Below are 20,145 nucleotides of genomic sequence, written 5' to 3'. Positions count from 1 at the left end.
TTTGGAAAATATTCTACTTTTTCGCACATTTTTCTCATCGCCAAAATGGCCACAAATATTTAATCAAAATCAGTAGCCAGATAGGACACTTTCATGACATGTTATGAAGTGTATACGAGCCAGCTCTAGTTCCACAACAAAGGTGTACCATTTTCGTTGATGCTATCGACCACTCTTAGCGAACAGAAATATGTTATACAGGGCGTGCGTTAAACATTCGGTAAAAATTCTGGGGTTATTCCCTGGCCTATTAAGAAGCTTCACGTGTAACATTTACTAATAAAACGTAACTATTGTCGAAAATTTTTCTCGCCTTGTATCTTCGGAACAAAGAGGCTCCTCAAAAATCATCAATGGGACAAATATTTTTAGAACAATTGAGAGAATAATTCTGAATTTCGGCCGTATGTTTAACGAACACTCTGTATAACTTGAAAAATTCAATTTGTTTATTTTCCCATGACCATCGAATTATAAACTTAAGCGCAGTGTGAACATAAGCTGAGCTTAGGAACAATCGACAACAGTAGAATATATGCGAATGTACAGGGTGTGTCTAAAAGGATTGGGCAATATTGTGACATCGATTTCTGAGGTGAAAACGTGGCGGTTTAACCGAATTTACCTTATTCTATAAATGGACAGTTTAGAAAATACCGGACACGTCGGAGTGAAGATGAACAAAAAGAAAACAATTAATCACTGGGTTTGCAATGGTATTAGCTGAATAAAATGTCGATAGTTAGGGAGGGGAAATTAGAATCTGTTTACATGTTCGAAGCACATCGTGAACGCTCTTTGAAGGAATATAACTTTTTTACCACCCGGTATAAAATTTATTTACAATTAAATTCATATTTTCCTACATGTTTTATGAAACAAAGGTATTTTAACGCAAGTCCCTACGGGCATTCCTTCTTGAAGCATTTGATGCATAAAGTTCGCTGTATATTGTGCAAAACAACTGTAAAGTGCATACTTACTCGTACAGTTAAAATGAAAAAAATTTAACAGTAAATTAATCTTCAATTCTCATCATTTTTTTTTAATTTTCATGTTTTCACTTGATCATAGCAATTTTGTGTTATTTATTTTTCTGTATTACACGATTAAGTATGGTAGACTTTAGAGTTTCTGACATGAAGCGAGCTTCGAGTTTCAAAGTATCAAGAAGGAATGCCCGTGGGGATTTGTACCAAGATAGTTTTTCCTCGTAAAATATGTAGGAAAACACAAATTGAGTCACAAATACATTTTATACCGGACGATGAAGAAATTATGCTGCTTTAAAGAGAGTTCACGTAGTGTTGGCAGCGTCCTCTGCAATGTGCATGGTAAAAGTAAAAGCATACTGATTTCTCGCTTAAAAACCCCCTAATGCGACATCTTGCTGAGACAGTACCACTACGATGTAATATATAATTTTTGTCTTTTCTTAATATTCACTTAGACATTGTACATTTTGAAAACCGTCCACTGAAGTGGACTGAGTTAAATAGGATTAATCCGTCGCGTATTTTCCCTCAGGAATCTCTGACAGAATTTTGTATGGTCCGCTCAGAGGCGCCCTGTAGTATAATATGAAGTCTGTTATACTGGATGATCATCAAAAAACACCTCGCCAGTGGCGGAGGGACGTAAAGATGGGGCACCGTCATCAAACAAGAAATGAATTAATTTTACGTTAATGGATGAAACTGGCTGTGTCGTACATACGGTCAATTTGCTTATAAAATAAATAAGGGACGTTTGTGGAATTGATCGGGCATGAAAACCACATATAGTAAAGTCTTCACGGGGAAGATCATTTAAGCACCGGAAAAATCCATTTCGGACCTGTAAAGAACAATACTTTTCATTATCAGACATTGAAAACCATCAACGTCACCTCGGGTCGAGTTAAACTCTCAAGGAGCTGTTTTTCTATTTATAAACGACTTTCCTAAAAAAATTCTGGCTTTGATTCATCCTTTTGTTTATACTTATTCATAGCAGAAATCGACTCTATAAAGTAAAAAGCTTCATTGAACTAATGGCCCGGCGTAATCCAATTTGTCAACATTGGCCAGCGGGTAATCCATAGATTAACCGAGCCTTAACGTAATCATAAATTAATTCTCTTTAGTGCTTGGCTGCGATAGGATCTCCGTCCCCAAAACCGACGAGGACATGAATAAAATTTGTGTACACATTTATATTAAATGGCAACAAAACGCATTGTATCGTCTCCATTCATTAATTTATGACCGAGATCTTATCTCGGAGTTGTGTAAAGGTGGTCCTCGAGCCGGTATCGCTCCAATGGGGCCCCTCGGAGCGCGGGGGCGTGGTGCCCCACGCGGCTCGCCGAAACCGATGTCTCATAGGGGTCGATAGAATACGAATACGCAGTACGCCACTCACACGCTGTTCCGGTTCAACGAGAGGATCCCATCGAGATCAATTTGTAATCAGTAAATTCAAATAGAAATAATTTAAAGAAAAAAGACAAATATACAGTTGTTACGGTGAGGTGCCGGTAGTTTTCGGTTTTAATGGTGATTTTCGACGAGGATTCAGAAGATGAACTGTGCGTATTCGTCCTATCAAATTCAGGCTACGTCACCTCAAGCTGCGACAGGAGCAGACTTCTTAGAGGTAAATTTTCTACTCTGTTTTACATTTCCCGGCATAAGGCCAGTTAATGTTTATTGTAATGAGGAAATTTGACCCCCGATATCTGCATCGCGGGGTACCACTCGCGTTTTAGCTGGTCATCTTGGAATTATGGAACAATTAGTGGTAAAGAATTCATTACCGAGCCAACCTACATGTAGTGGCCTAAATTGAAAACCAACTGAGAGATCGCTAATACCGGTAATTCAATAAAGCTCGAACCACCAATTTCTGTCACAAACCGCTAGTTATTCAGTTAGGTAATTGTCGGTAATTACAGTCAATGCTGCACCGAGACGGTAAAATCCGATCTGTTTATTCGGTTTGATGAACCAAGACGACACTGTTCTTCGATATTTAGATAGATCAGTGAGATATAGACAGTAGTCCCGATGAAAAACCAAAAACTAAAATTCTAATTATTTTTTGATAATGACAAATTTAGTACAAAAAACGATCATATTGGCGAGCATGGTACCGCCGCAAAGTCTTGGATTGTTGCACTAGCCTTCTGAAATTGAGACGTGGGTAGTACCGTATACAGAACGGTTCAAAATTTAAGTTTGTATTTCTTGCACAAGGTGGGCGAATAAGAGTTTTAAGCAGACGTGTACATATCTCATATTCCTAAAAATTATGCTTTTTTTTTAATGGGAAACCATCAAAATTACCATCGAGCCGTGTCCCATGGGCCATTATGCGCCATTCCAGCCTTGTTCCCATCTTCACAATTTTCTTAAACAACTGGTAAAAGAACCGAGAATATAACGTTTTCCATTTTACATGTTTGGCAATTTGCAAATTATCCGAAATCCAGAAAAGCGATATATACTCAAGTGTCAACTTTCAATTATGAATCATAGTCCCCATGAAGAAATAGAAAAATTTGTGAAATTTTCGAAAATGTTTCCTTTCATATTTTATTTTCTATTTCACTTTGTTGTTTTATTTCATTTGCCTCACTTAGGAAGATAAACTCGCTTTTACTCTAATGCAATGCTATATGCGTCAATTCTGTCCAACCCTTCCTTGATTCTTTTCTGCTTGGAGAGCATCATTTTGAGATATTGCGCCAAACAATGGATGTAGAATTGGGCTATTCTATCTGAATCGATTTATTTGCGCAGCCATATAATCTAAGGGTACACAACAAATGTAAATCCATCTCAAATCAAAACAAAACGAGGAGGTTACTTACCCTATAGACTGATGGGAAAAACCTATATGTACAGGGTGATGAAATTTAAACGACGAAGACGGAACTTATGGAAAAACGAATCTTTTTTTTTCTTTTGGCAAGCAACTCCAGAATGGTGACAGATGAAAGCTTATAAAGTAGCCCGAAAAAAGCCCCGTACCTAATTGCAGTTTAAATTATCGAGACCTAATTATCGAGCTTTTTTCATCTGCAATTTTGACCTTTTTCAGATCACTCGGATCAGAGAATACATTAATTTCGTCCAATGAAATCAACAAAAATTTGTAATACTTTTTTACTTTAAGTCCGGTCATGCATTACACAGGGTGTTTGAATAACGTTCTCACAACTTTTTACACTATGATGCACCAATTTTCATATGTAATTTTAGCAACTATTTTCATACCTCGTATCCCCAAAAGACTGAAAATTTGGGAACATAAGTTCGCTCATGGAGTTGGACTTATTTTTCGACTATCCATCATCCATTACATTCTGAGTCCGCAATTCACAGACATGTTATATATATTTTGCATCATATTATTGATAGTAAGCCTGCTGCCGCATGCATAAAATGCTGACATATTAGAAATAGGTCGAAACTGAGTCCTATTTACCTAACAAAACCAATTTTCAGAATGGTTGGACTAGCCGTATTCCGTGCAACTATAACCTACCATCAATTGTGAACCACCCTGTAAGTATATTCTAGTTTATCATCACCGATCGGAATTTCTAGCATGAGTGTCCCAAGCCGCTATTGATCAGGACGTCCAAAAACTAAACTGACCTACGTCAATTACAACTCTACGTCGAAATGCTATAACTATCTATACATGTAAGCTGTGTACGAAAAGTCCTTAGATATTGCAATACAGGATGTTGGAAGTCTCGGATTTAGTCGGGTTTAATTTTGTTGAAATTTCGAATCTTCTAATGGCGAAGTAAAGTTTCGATGTAGAGTGACCAACCCACATACGACTACAGTTCCGTCTATAGATACTTCAGTACATTACATAGGTAACATACAGGGTGTTTCATAATAGTGTGTCGCTAATTTGGGGGGAAGCCGATTTTAAGTAACATAGGGCAAATATTTCGTCTCAGGGGTACGGTGTAGAAAGTTGAAGATAATATTCCATTTTTGCTCTGTAGTTTTTCCAGTTCTTGACCTATCTAGATCAGAAAGCACCGATTTCGTTTAGTCTGACGGAGGCGCGCAGTGTCTTCTCATAGAGATTTATGGCCCTCGTAACAGTACTTTGATTATTGTATCGCTGCATAAAACATGATCCGCCTTAATCCAACGTAAATATTAAATAAGGTGGAGGTTCAGAGTTTGAAACGCAGAATCCTGTTTAAGCACGTCTTTATTCCTCCCCCCCCCCTCACACGCTGTATGATGAGTTGTCATAGGCCCTTCTTCGCTTCAAATTTAATTCTATCTTCCAAAATCCATCGCAATTCCTTTGAAATTTCATATCGCACCGATCGAAATGACTCGTTTCATTATGCAAGTTGCAAATTGATTACGAACGCTTCTTTTTCATAACTTACTTTGATACTTTGCATAGATATCCGCTTAATGACGATAATCTGGAACGTAATTAGGTACCTAATAAATTTTCATAAATTCCCAAAAAATTGAAAAATTGACATCAAATTACTGTTGCGCAAGTGTGGAAGCTCGACTTAAAGACTAGGGAATGGTGGATTTCGTATGGAAATTGCTCCAAGTGCGGCCCCCGCTTCGGGCGCTCACTATAAATTATTAAACTCGATTTCAAGTTTATAGAATCGTCGTATTGTCTGCAATTTTGGAGGTTTTGAAGATTAAAAGTAATTTGATTCAATCAGTTCAGTCTCTTCTTTGACCTAATTGATCTCCCAACGCCAGTGTTGGAGACCTTTAGAGGCTAATATACAAAGTGCTATTGAAAACCATAAACAAAAGAACAAAACGAAACCACATACGCCTAGATTAAAAATAATTTTTGATAATTTTCGATAATTTTCGATAATTTTCGATAATTTTTTAATGGTTTTTGATAATTTTCGATAAATTTTTAATAATTTTTGATGATTTTTAATAATTTTCGATGATTTTTGATAATTTTTGATGATTTTCGATCATTTTTGTTGATTTTCGATCACCCTTAAATGCTTCGTAGCATTTAGTACCACGGCAGAAGTCTCCAGAAGAAAGACTGTTATACCTACACCCACATTGAATCTTTTCGTCCACAGAGGCGTGTTCTACACTTTTTTTTAACATCCCCCATGTCAACGTTTAACACCACCACCAGTCGAATTTGTCCTGGAATGTATTGCACACGAGTTCAAGTTACACGCCACTCCAGGATATCTCTGAAGCGCAGAAAAAGTGCCACACCAACATGGTTTTACGGTTTTAGAACATGGCACCCCATTCGAGACCAATAAAGCCATTTGTGCACCGCAGGGCATATGGCATTCGGAAACTTCAGTGGTGTGACCTCTGCGAAAATTTGCGGCGAAAAACCAAACACGAAATTGCTCACAGATGGTTAAAGTCTTATTTAGGGGAAGTAATGCAACCCCCGATGCTGGTCACTAAATGACTAAATTAAACCACTGAGTGGTCTGGGTCGGGGGCGGGGGGGAGAGGGGCGTTCAGCGTCTGATCACGTGAATAAATTTGCTGTAGTGTTCAACGGCCGATTTTGAAACCCGTAAAATATACATATAGCTATATCGATTTTGATGCAAATAGGCATAAGATCAAATGGCATAGAAGTTATTATTGATGAGTTCAAAGCACAATGGTATTGTTTGACTAGCCTTTTCATTGTTCCATATCCTATCAATAAATGGCAGGCGTTGGTATTTACCGTTTCAATGAATAAATTAGTCTATTCATTTAACTGTATTTTGTTTTTTTTTCCTTTAGACATCGTTTGATTTCAATTCCTCAAGGAAAATCTTTGAATGATTGTTTTCCTGTCCGCATCAGTTTCGTACACTTCCTCAGTCCTTTTATTCTACGATAATAGCAATTTCATTATGGCAACCGCTAATTTCTGTCTCAAACTGATAGTTATACAGTTAGGTAATAGTTTTTATAAGGTCAAGAAGTACGTTCGTGATTAAAGGTTTTATTCTGCAGCATCGTCTCAATTGCTAGCTGAGCCTTAGTTCCTTATTGCCGCTGAAATTCTTGATGAACACAACTTCCTATAAATCACCGTTAGGATGCCATTGAGGAAGCGTGTATAACTTCGAATAATTTAGTTTTTTCGTAATTAAAACTGTCATCAATATCATTTGCGAATGTGAATAACGCCTAGTTACTGGACTCCACCGTATAATTTGCACATAAAATTAAAGGCAATTAGTTTTCGTTATTAGTGCCTTACAAAAGTATACGTGATAATACTAATTTCTGATCGTGGCATTCGGGGTATAATTATCATATTATATGTTTGATTAATTCATTTCAATATGTTGACTGCCAGACGCATAATTGAAAATTTTTAGTCTTTCGGTTTAGAAGCGAAATGCAGCCGGAATTTTAACCACTAAACTCCCTGCAGTCCCCCTATTTTGGACAAATATTAACTGATCGAGAGCAATTTTTAGGATTTGCTTATTTGTTTACGTGCCCTACGCCGTCAGGGAGTTACTCAAAAAAAAAAAAAAAAATCACATTGATTCAAGTCTGGCGGTTGCGGCGGCCAGAGTTGAGATCAATGATTTTCACACTCTACTCAACCAGCCGGAAAGGGTTAGTTTCGATACTCTCGAGCTTCCATACTGTAACGTGGCAGCGGGGGGTATGATTAGACGCCCGATTAATTCATTTCAATACATTAACTCTCAAGGGCATAATCGGAGATTTTTGGGGTTGGCGTGAACCGCTGCCGGAATTTAACCCTTGAAATCGCTACTCTGGGCACAAATTCACAAGTCGGCCTCCAAGAACAAGTTTCGCTCATCTAGGTAATTATTCAGCGTTTAATGAAAAGCACGATAATTTTCCCCGTGGCTAATGGCCTGACCATATTCCGAAATCTCAGTCAGTGTCCATATTCAACTTGAGATTCCCATATTTTCCAAATCCTACTTATATCCTCTGTCCGTTAAATGAGCATTTCGTGCAGACATCACGTGGTCGCATCATGGTCGACAAATTGCTCTCTCAGTCGGCGACGTGACTCTTTGATCTAACCGTCGAATCGCGTCATCACATGGACGTGGGAGGAAAGAGCAAAGGCCCTCCTAAATAATTCATATATTGCCATTGCAGTCGTTTCGACATGACAATACGTTGTATGCATTGTCGCATTAAAGTTTAAACATTTGTTTTATTTTTTCATTGATATTCGCCGCGAGAGGGTTGGGCATACCAGCGAGATGTCGCTTTGGAGATATATTTGCTTATTTGTAACCAAACATGGTAAAACTGGTGACTTTCGAATAACTAAATGTTAATAACCCATAGACCTTTCTACGTTTATTATGCAAACTCCATTGCTATACTGATAGTTTTCTCAATTTATTTATTGCTAAATTTGCCATTCAAGACCTTTAAATAAATGTTGAAAAAAAGTTCTTGCAAAAAATTTATATCTCCTCAGTCCTCTCTCAGTCTCCTTTGCAGTCTATTGAGCTCGATATGTAAAGTGCCGTTCAAGATAGCTCCCATTATCTCTTACACGCAAATCCGTCCTCGTTCGACGGTTAAGATCTACTCTGCTCAATAATTGAATGTAATGTTTTATTGATGCGGTTCCGCAGATCTTTCTCAATTTCAACGGGCGGCCGTTGCACAAGAACATAGAAATAAGTCACACTTGCACAAATCTGGTGATCGCGGTGGCCTTCATTGAAGGACAGTCAGTTGCACGGCTTAATCATCGATTTGAAGGCATAGCGAATTGCGGAGGAGTACCATCATACGATATTTCATGGCGTTATTGCAAAGCGAATCTTTCGGTAACTTATAAAGAATATCTTATAAGAAATAAATAAGTTCGAGCGGTTTGGTGAAATAGCTGGACCAACATCGCTTAACAACACCTGCCCTCACATTTATTTTAAACTGCCTTTGGTAATGACGGGTTATTGTTGAATAGAATATTCATGATTGTTATGCAGATTCGTAATCCCTCTCCGTGTAAACTGGGCGAGATGCGTGAAAAAAAAATCGGTGTTTTGACCTACGATGAAGTTACAAAAAGTCGTTCTCTCTCTCTTTTGGGCAGTGGTTCCTGAACTTTTTGACAATGATATAAAAGCAACCGATTAAGTCGCATAACTCTATACACCGTGAGCTGCGATATATTAAAGGGTGGTTAAAATGTGACACAAATATTTTTTAGTGCTAAACCATCTAATCAATTTGCATGCGTCCATGGGGTTATGGCTCTAACGTCCAGCGTGCGTTAAGAACATCTAGCGCCCCCGGGTTCATTAAGAAGCGTTTCTCGAGCGTATTTTGATGTACGTTAAATGTCAATAGCAGTGTGGTTCAACGAGAATACGTGTTACGCAAGTTTTTAGACTCTTAGTGTATTCGGACAACCGCACTAACGCGCACGCCTCGCGGCAATATGGCTGATTTTTTCCCTGTCCCTGTTCCGGCAGTCAGTGCGCAGTTTTTGGACGTCCAAATTGGGAGTTAAAACTAACCTCTAGCCAACTCAAAGAGAAAATGTGTCCTCTTTTTTTTTGCGAAAAGTTCACATGAAGCAGTGGCGTCTCGATCTTAGGGAATGGAAAAAGAGCTGCGTTCACGTTGGACGCATCCAACATATAAACAAAACTGCGTCGCCTTTTTAAACAAAATACGTTAAACGAAACAATTACCAAGTAAATTATAACGAGGCGTGACTCCTGTAAAAGCAAATATCCATCCCCCATACGTATTCAATTTGCTAACCGGTCTGTCCCGAGATGTCTTCATGGAATCCCCAAACCCAATTGAAGGATAATTTGGTTGAGTATGTTGAGGGTCCAAATTGAAATTCGCCGAGTTTTAAACGGGGTTTACGCCGAGGGGCGAATGCCGTCAGATAGTGCCAGTCACCCCAACTTGCAAATTAACCGACCAATCATGCGACCGGTGACAGTTTAAACAAACATACTTATCGATTAGGCTAGTGAACGCTTAAAGATTCCATTAGACTTGATTTTTAATTGAAAAAGAGTAATAAGAGGCGCATTCCTTCATCATCCATCAGATAATGGGCAAAAAAGTCCATGTAGTCGGAAAATAACATTTTGGTGGCGAACTAAACCCTAGTGATGGAAAGCGGCTGCCTAGAAAGCTAGGTAGTTTCGGAGATAATGATGATGACTTTTATAATGATGATAATGTGCCCGAATAAGGCAGGCGCCGGCGTATAATTGCGACCCCGTCTGATACTACAGATAAAGTTCTTTGATGCTGCCTTTTCTTTGATCCTTCAAAGAGCACTCGTCGACGATGATCTTGCTAAAACAAGGAGACAATGGAGTAACGGTAGCTTGATCGTATAGGCATCAATTAGGTGAAGCAAACGCCTAAAGCTTTCTCATATGGTTGAGTTCGATACAGCCAATCTAACCTGAAAGTTTGGACAAAGTTTTTCATTACCGCTAATCGGCATCTACAGGGTAATTGACCAACGAAGGGCCAACCGAAACGTGGAGGTACGACACGTCAAATGGTGAGAACTGAAGAAAATGTTACTTGTCCGAAAGTTGAACGTTTCAGGTGTATACAGGAGGTATAGAAATTCATGATTTTTTCCATTATTCTAAAATACACAAGGCGTTATTGAATAAGTATGCGATATTTCACAGGGTGATTTTTCAAGCAATTTTAAAATGGAAAGTTCTGGTAAAAGTGTGCCCTAGTCCGTTTGGTCTCCATCATAGGAGGAATTAAGGGTGACAAAATACATCACATATTCTTTAATATTTTTCAATCCCCTGATGTTGCGAAATTTCCTATCCGGGGTTTGTTGCGACGAGGAAATAAAATTTATCAACGATTTAGTTGAATCTTCTAGAGGGCGCGATAGGCGACCATTGAGACGGTTAACGCGGAAATTGGAAAACGTGTCTCAATTTTCACCTAAAATAAACATAATTTCATCAATTTTGGATCGTTTGATCTGGATATTTTTAGAATTATCGCGAAAAAAATGAATGCAAATTTAAGTCTTCATCATCTTGTATACACATTGAGGATCGAATGTCCCCCACAAGCTCGTCAAATATTAAAGGAAATATTTTTTATGACAATGCTGGAACGCGTCAAATATTATTTTTAGCTGTGCATTTCTTGACAGAAATGTACATAGGATTACCCATGTAATAGATATTTGTACTTTTTCATTTTTTTTCTGCGTACTACGACGTTTCAAAGTTGTTTAAAAAATTCCGAGCAAATTTCATGTAACACACTCATGTCTAAATTGAAGTTTTTGAAAAATACTACTAAATATACAATTAACGAATGAGACTATTGACACATACTTACAAAATAACAATATAAACTTCTATAACATAATGCATTAATTGTTCATATTGTGCCCCGTCAACTTCCCAACAGAAAGGAACCGGCAATTAGATTCCTCAAGAACTTCTTATCATTTGAAGAGGTATTCGTTGAACTTCTTGTGTAATTTTATTTTTTAACTCCTCTATTCACTTGAACTTATTTAAATACAACTTATGTTTCTGATAACCCCATAAAAAACTCCGTAAGGGTGGGATCGGGCGATCTAGCGGGCCAATTTAATTGCCACCCTTGGCTAATTCACCTCACTAACCAAATCTACTTCACGAGTAACCCTACACACATGTCGATTGCGTCAAAAAATTCACAACTAATCACAACACTTTTGAAGTGCTCCATCATTTTGATCAAAAATATTTCGTTTACTGAACTTACGCGGGTCTTTTGGTCCTCTACGTACATGAAACAATTCACTTTCATATACCGGGTATATTTTCACCAATCGTCACCGTTGCACGTGCACCATCGCCATCGCTTTCAGTTGCCACATTGTCAATGAGCCACCCTGTATGAAATAGAAGCGGATGGAGGAGATCGACATTTATGAATAGCTCGTGTGATTTCAGTGCAGTACTGCATTCCTATGCAGTTGAGTTTAATAGGGTCAATTCGACCTGAGAGTTTAACACAAGCTCTTAATTACCGTTAATGGTTATCTATAAATAGAAATGAATCGAGAGTATTTTCACAATTTATGAATAGCTCGTAGGATATCTGAAGGAAATACGCAGAGCTTTCATAAAGAACTGAGCTTTATACAGCTAATTCGACCTGAAAGTTTAGATAAAGCCCCCAACCCAGGATTAGCCACCTGCTCAATGTACCAACACTTCAAAACAACTTCATTACGTACAATTATGCGGCCACAATGACAAAATGGAATTATTAATCCGACAACAGGAACTATAAAATCCCACTTTAATTAAACACTGTTGTTTAAATCAGTGCCATTATCTATGGGCGGATAATTCTCCCACATTATGTGCCTTTTTTATTTACAAGAACTAGGCTGTACTATCATTAACGAGCTTATACGGGGCAGTCGGATTTTGTGCTTTTTGTCCTTTCAAAGTTGATAATAATAGTATTAATGTTGGCTTTGAGTTTTTGATAATTTTATTAATTGAACAGGTAAAAACGACAAAAAGTCAATGGATCTGCTCGATGTACAAAATGCACTAAATTATTATCGAAAGGTGGATTCAGTTGAAATTGTTCGCCGAATTCCTTGGTAATGAGAGCGATAAAAGTATTTTTTGAACAAACGTTCATTTTGTTGGAGGAGACTCCGAGTCAGAAGTGAGCGCTATCAGAAATATTAATGAGCAAGTAAGAGGGCAAATCCTCTTTTTGAACTGGTTTCAGGTTGGTCCCAGGTGGTTCAATCCGAATTCGGACGTCCAGAACGCGCGCTCTGAGTACCACAAGGAGAGTCGAAAAAGTCAGCCGCACAAGGTGCGCAGTAGTACGCATGCCCCATTACACCATGAGTCCTCAAACGTCCGCAAACTATCGTCGCATTACAACGTGCTGTTACTAACTCTCAACATACCTCAAAATATGGACGAGAAACGCTCCTTTACCAACGCCGGTCTCTAGGCACAAGTAAAGCAAATTGTAGGCCCTAGCCAAGATATTAAAGTTGGTCGAAGGAAAAAGTTATTGTTAAAAAATCTTTTAAATATAATTAAAAAAAAAAACAACAAAAAATATTAAAAAGTAACAAGCTAAACGTTGGGAGAAAACGTTAGTTCGTACAATTTTCAAAAAAATCTAATCTGGTTCTCATCCTCCAATATAAGGGAGCTTGAATTTTGGAACATTCAAAAACTGACCAAAAATTCTCTAAGGTGAATAGAAATTAGTGTAAATTTGCAGGAGGTTTTAAACTCGAACTCTTTAACCGTTTCTGCATCTCTTACTGTTTCCGAGATCTCAATTACATGCATTACTAGTTTGAACCACACTGCGTGTAGAGTTCTAATTAATAATTGTATTCTTGCTAGTTACTTATACTTTTGTAGTTTATTGTTATTACAGCGGCATAGACAGGGTATAGTGATTTGTTTGATTTAATGAACACAGAAAGCGATAATTTTGCTTTTATTAACCCTAGGCAGTCTGGAGAGGAGAAGCTATAGTTTTTTTTATTTGTAGATTATGCCAATGACTACTTCTCTTGCGGTTTTATAATAGTTCATTACGTAACAAATAAAAAGAGTTCTTAACACACGAGTGTGAAACATAGCGCATAGGCTGAAAGAAGAGCGTGCGACAATCACGCAAGTATGTTAGGAGATTTCCTAACGAGTCGCGTGCACCATATTTCAGAAAAATTCCGTTGCTTTTTGAAATAACTCAAAAACTAAAGACAATTTTGCAACTTTGTTTGCACCAGGAAACTACTCCCTTGAATGTGCCATAGTACCACACGGCGGGTTAAGAAGATAAATATTTTACATGCTTAAGAGCAGCTTCGAAGCTTTTTAACAGAAAAATTACGTCTATTTTCGAATTGTCACAAATCATTACAAATTTCGCAGAATTTGTGATATCTATTTTTTTCCATGTTTTCCAGCGACACCTTGTGTATTTGTTCCTCGGTGTTTGGTTGCACGCAAGTGCTACTGACTAGTAACCTGATTAGAAATCGGTATATTTTCTCGCAACTATCGGCCCTAAATTTCCGTTTTTTCGTCATTTAAAAAAGAAATGAATGGGCTTTTTCGGGATGTTCGTATGGAATCGATCTAATAGGGGAGGCCGGAGCAGTGGCGTCGGAAATTCGAAATATGTAAATTTCATTCGGTTTTTTTAACGATTCAGGTTGAAGTATCCATTAATCGCGACGAAACTCGGAGAATCGAGAGAAATCGGAGGGTCTACAGAACTTTAATGTCAGCCATTGAAATCAGTCCAATATCAATTCGAACACGCACAAGCCGTGTTGAATTCGTCTGGATAGTTTTGAATTTGACCATCAATTTCAATAATAACAAAATTAGGGACATACTTCACGAAAGTAACACTGACCGTCGACTTTTTGACATATAAAGTAAAGTTGACCGTTAATTTATTGGATGAATGAGGGTTGTTTAAAAAAAAATACGAAAAAGTTTTGAACTTTCAGCTTCAATTCTATTAGTAGTAATCTGTGTGCTTATTTGAGAGAATTCACCTTTTTGACCTAGTTTTTGACCAATTTCAATTTTAACAAAACTGCTTGGGTCTTAAGCCAGATACTACGTCTTTAAGTGGCAGGCATGCGCAATGCTTAAAGTATTTGAAGTAGTACCCGTATTAAAGCAGCAGATGACTTTATCTCGGTCCATAAAGACTGAATGTGTAGAGCGGTAATACCGTGAAATCTGACGCTTTGGGCCTAGAAAATCATAATAGCGTTAGCCGAAGTCACGGCATGTTCACTTAGAGCTAAATTACCGAAGTGTTGGTAGCTTTAGCACCAAAGCAACGAGTGAATGACAAGCCTCTATTTGCATGCTTATCAGCGCTTTATATTTCAGTTAAAGTTGACGGAACATCGATAATTTGGCCTTTAATTTGACACCATTTTAGGTTGTGAGTCGCGTCCTAAACTGTTTGGATGAGTTAAATTGTATCGATCAGAAATAGAGACGCTGCGAAAGAGTTCATCTCAAGCAATTGTAGCAGCAAAGGTCGTACAAAAACAATAAGGGCTTCGAAAGGAAACACGCTGTTGAGCTTCAAATTACGTTGATTCTTAGCCAAAAGTCTCTTGTGCAAGAAAAGAAAGGTTTGACGAAACGTCACATAAGAGACTCAATCTCAGTCGGTTGGAGCAGCTTCTGAAGACGTGATATGAGAAAAAAATCACAATTTCTAAAGCAGGCCTTCCGTTGAGCTTCAATTTACGTTGATTATTAGCCAAATGACATTTGTTTAAATTTTCAAGACAAGCTGTTGATTTAGAATTTGCATTGTCTAAAATTAGTAAATTCATAAAGCTCATCTGAGATTCGTTAGTTCCAGCAAAGCTAGTCAGACTTGATATTTACTCCAATTCAGAGAAAACAAGCCAGAAAATTTGATCTCTGCACTTTTTTCGTGCAACATCTGATAAAATTTACTACTTAAATTTTACTGTGCGATATTATGTGTGAATAAGCTGAAATTGCAAGGACAGGCACAAACTCTGGGAAAAGCCCCACGTGGGTAAAAATAATCGCTAGGAAAGTAGCTCATTTGGATTTGATTATTGAAGAATTCTCAAGTGTAGCTACTCAAATTTGCAGCCTAATTGCTGATGAAGTCGACGGCTGCACATGTCAGCAAACGCTAGAGAATTATTCCAGTCACTACTGTTAATGTAGTAGTTGCTTTGCTTAGGTATTTTCCATTTGAATGTGTTAAGCTGGAAATTATTTTAAAAAAATTACGGAAATATGTGCATGTCTTTGACGACCGAGTGATTTTCATGTAAAGAGAAAACTTAAAAGTTCATAATTCGACTGTTAATAAAAGAACCAACGTTGGCGCAGTAAAACATAAAAGTGCCTGAATTCGCAATTTATTTATAGTAAATGTACATAAAATCCGCAATGCTATTAAAACGAGTCGGATATGAAAAGTTGTCCATCAAAAACCCACTAAACATTGAAAATACGGCGTAAATCACAGCAAATAACAGTGTTGGGACTGAATTAACAGTACATAACCGTGTTGCTGAAAATAACACCTTCCAACTTACTTTTTAAGTACTTTCTTTAATAAAGAGCTTGTATACAAAATAATAGATGCCGCACCATTTATAGAACGCCGTAATTTGTAACTGGCCATCCACCATGCGCACCACTTATTACAGATAAAAATTCGAGGCGTGGTCGCTTTATAAATGGCAACGCCGCTGATTGGTCCTACAGACAGGTCACGCCCCCTGACTGTTTCGTTCAGAAGGGGAACCGATGATTTTCAACTGTTTCCCTTCCGAGAAATATAGTGAGCTATGTGAACTCCACAATAGAGGTACCGATCATCGCAGTGTGCCGTATAGTGATTTGCGATTGTTTTTTGAGGGCACAATACCGCGCGATTGTGTCTATGATTTATGTTGGCAGCCGTGTCTTCATTACAGTGACGATATGTTGACAGATGTCACGCCTAGTGCTGGGCACTACTTCGGAGCTCAAATACCTGCCATGACAATGAATGTCAAGAATGCTGTAAGTATTTAGTTCTCATACGGGCACTAACGAGATTCTACCCTGATTTTGGAAGAATTTCTTATTTATTGAGTTTGGAGGTTAGAACAGAGGCGTGATACAGATAGGAATATTTCCAATAATTGTTTCCAAAGAGATAATTTCTATTGGTTGTTTTACCCTCGACAGTAGTGAACCAAGCAGTTAAACCCAGTGTTGACTGATTGATCAAATTTTACTCTTTTTTTTTTTTATTAAGACGACTGAACACGGTTCATTTGATATCTCTTAGATCGAAGTGATACATCAATATTGGAGCATTCAAAGCTCTCATTTGTCGTGGCACTTTTGCTGTGATCGAAATGGGAGCTCTTAAAGCCAACATATGCGCAACAACTTAACTGAATTAATTTAGCGCAGAATTTGACATTAATTACATAATTATAATTAGTATAATAATTGCACGAAATTACAAATAATGCATTTTCGTGGTTTAACGATAATGATCTCAATTTTTTTTAATTTTAAATTTTCTTTCACCCAACTTCTGATGTTTCATTCTGCCGTCGCATAGACCTCGAGCGTGAGGTTCCAGTCGATCGACCAATCCTTTACTTAAAGCATTTTCAAATCTTCACCTAACAACCTCTTTACAACTTTATTCTCTCCCTATGCCCGCCGCTTTAAAACCATTGCAACCACAGGAGAATAACAGCGCGTTAGGTATGCGTTTACGTCATGCGGAGCCCTTTACACTCCTGATGGATAGTCCCAGCATGGTACTGCCCAAACAAATGCCGCAACGATTGATCCCAAATCGCCTTAAATACCTCTTTGTTACCCTTGATCCCATAAGTGAGCATATTCAGAGCTTGCTCTTTTTGTGTCTTACTCTGATGTTCGTGGCATTTGTTTGGCCCGTTTGTGAATTCTTTTGAAGTTTCTCTGAAAATTTTTTTGCACAAAAATATTTTCTTCCAAATTTGCCGTACGAAATTTCCTGACAAAACCAGCATTAACTAATATTAATATCTATTTATTTCCCAGATTGTTCGCTATTAAATACCTCTATTACAAAGCGAGTTTTCCCAGATCCTCCTTACGAGTTTCAATTCATATAAAAGGCAGAAAATTGCACGCAATTACTTCGTAATTTAAACCATAGAATATTTATAAACGGGAGTTCTCTAAGAAAAACATACGGTACTGACAGCCATAGCTAGTTTAGCTGCCTTTGACTTACTTAAAACGGTGGAGTAATTACAAGGAAATTATTTATAACGATGTTGTCTCTTTGAAAAGTTAATGATGTAATTTTCCTATCAGGGAAATTGCTTCAATAAGTACGCAAATGAAGTTTGTCGTGGGAATGACACGGAATTCTGGTTTCTTATTAGTCTCATTTATCTTCGAGTGAGCGGGTATGGGGAATGGATGTGATGAGAAAAAATGGATATACACTATCGCTCATATGTAGAGCACCTTTTTAAATTCAGTTTTTTTTCCTATAACAATAAAAATTTAATGTTATCTATTTGCGTTTATTATTAATTAAAAATAAATGTATAAATGCTAAAATATATTTGTTAAACGTTTTTAAATTGTAAATAATAAAAAAAAAAATCTAAAGCGTATGAGTCAAAAGTAGAGCAACTAAAACATTTTTATATTTTCCCTTCCTTCCCGCTATTATTTCGTACCCCTTATTTTTAATTGCCTCTCAACAGTTATTGTTCATGGACTTTAACATTTTTTTCAATATGATCTTCAGATGTTAAGTTCAAAATATTCTGACCTTCTTTGAATAAACCCGCTATATTTGTTATTCCTTTCTCATGAATTCTTCTGTCAGTTTGGTCGCAAAGGTTCTCTATGGAGTTCAGATCGGGGTTTCGAGCCGGCCAGATCATCACATCAATATTACATACGGTTAACCACTCTTTAATTAACTTGGAGGTACGATTCCGGTCGTTCTCTTGTTGGAACGTCGACCGAAGGTTCATATTTTCTTTTGCCCAGCGCAGCGTGTGCTTTGTCTACAATATTTTTATAAATATATCAAACCATATTACGATAAATTTTTACTAATGGGGCCATTCCAAACCTTCCACAGAACCTCCAAACTATGACACCGCCACCTCCATGTTTAACCGGTGATTTAGTACCTTTTGGATTAAACCATTCATTAATTGATATTCTGACACAAAAAATACCGTCTGATTTGAACAATGTAAATCGACTTTTTTCCAGTTTTGATAAGACCAATTCACATGTTTTTCTGCATGGACAGCATTTCCATTATTCTGTCTATCGCTTTATCAGTTTTTCGTTTTCTGTTCCACTTCGGAAGTTCATCTAAGGTCTGTCTGTTTTTAAACGTAGAAATCACCCTTCGCATTATTGATTTATTCGAATTTAAAATTTTCGCCATTTTACATTGCTATTCTCTGCATTCAAAATTTTCTAAAATTTTGTCTCTTACCTGATGTGATAAACACAATAATATAAATAAACAAATTGGTCGCTCTACATATGAACTCTACGGAAAACAAATTAGTCTGATAAAAGGACATAGACGAAACGCGTTGAAAATATATTTGCACCTTTACAATATCTGGACAAACAAGAAATATATTTTATTAATTTTAAAAAACAATTTTTCTAGCAACATGCTTATTTTAAATTTTTAACTGGTTGCTCTACGTATGAGCGATAGTGTAGGTAATTGACACGGAGAAAGCACGTTGAAGAAATGAGGGCCAGAACGAATGAGCTTTCAATGAAACAAGATACTCAAGATTCTATCAGAGACCCCATGTAGAGCAATATGAAACACAGAAGGTGTAGTTAACTAGAAACGGCATGGAAGAGTTTGCTGAATGATCGTGTGAGAGTAATGAGAAACGACAGATTACTCCACATTTTACTTGAACGAATGCCAAACTGATAGATTTAGAATAGTTGAATAAATCAGCACGCGAAGGAATGAGCTCCACATGAGGACTCGGCGAATTATAACGGGGAAAGATCTGTTGAGGAAAAAGTTTTCTGATTGATTACATGAGCGAGATGAAAAATTTTTATCATGAGTCTATAGGAACCCTCAATTCAACTCATATTACAGCGAGTAAATTTTCTATTTCTTCTATTGGCAAATGATTCCAAAATATGAATGATCCATGTAATTTACTTTTATTTTTGAATTTCTTATCAATTGAAATAACGGTGATTTTGCAAATCCCGGAACACGCACACGAGTTTAACAGTCCTCAATATTGTCACATCTACGACATTCGTTGCTGCCAATAAAACACCAAAATATTTCAATAAATTATTACGTCATCGTGAATTATTTAGATCAGTTTGAATTTAGTACTGTTCCTTCGTAGTATCACGAATGGGAACTGCTTCAATTTGCTTTTAGTCGCGATATGATTAGACAAGAATACAAAATTTGAGCTCCCTATGAGCAAGATAAAAATTGAATGCATTATGAGCATATAACTGCATTTTACATTTATCCTGCATTTCTGGGGCTCTAGATAAAAAGGGAGACAACGATTGCT

General features: G+C 37.3%; 2 protein-coding genes across 6 annotated transcripts in view; both read left to right on the top strand.

Annotated features, from left to right (window-relative positions):
* Positions 1-20,145, top strand: part of LOC136342786 (obg-like ATPase 1) — a 135,103-nt gene that overhangs the window by 21,590 nt on the left and 93,368 nt on the right. The gene's annotated exons all lie outside the window — the stretch shown is intronic.
* The window catches only part of Sp1, an 86,832-nt gene that overhangs the window by 42,020 nt on the left and 24,667 nt on the right, over positions 1-20,145 (top strand). The window contains exons 1-2 of one of the 5 annotated variants that reach the window (XM_066288918.1): positions 2,395-2,637; positions 4,491-4,550. The exons of 1 other annotated variant lie outside the window; for it this stretch is intronic. In XM_066288918.1, coding sequence (XP_066145015.1) covers positions 2,563-2,637; positions 4,491-4,550 — 135 coding nt within the window. In that variant the 5' untranslated portion in view covers positions 2,395-2,562. Of the gene's footprint in view, positions 1-2,394; positions 2,638-4,490; positions 4,551-16,332; positions 16,601-20,145 lie in introns of those variants that run through there. 3 more of the 5 variants (XM_066288919.1, XM_066288921.1, XM_066288917.1) reach the window with 3 other exon arrangements.

This window comes from Euwallacea fornicatus, chromosome 13, assembly GCF_040115645.1.
Source record: "Euwallacea fornicatus isolate EFF26 chromosome 13, ASM4011564v1, whole genome shotgun sequence".
NCBI classification, from domain to species: Eukaryota; Metazoa; Arthropoda; class Insecta; order Coleoptera; family Curculionidae; genus Euwallacea; species Euwallacea fornicatus.
This window is presented reverse-complemented; position numbering and strand designations above follow the sequence as displayed.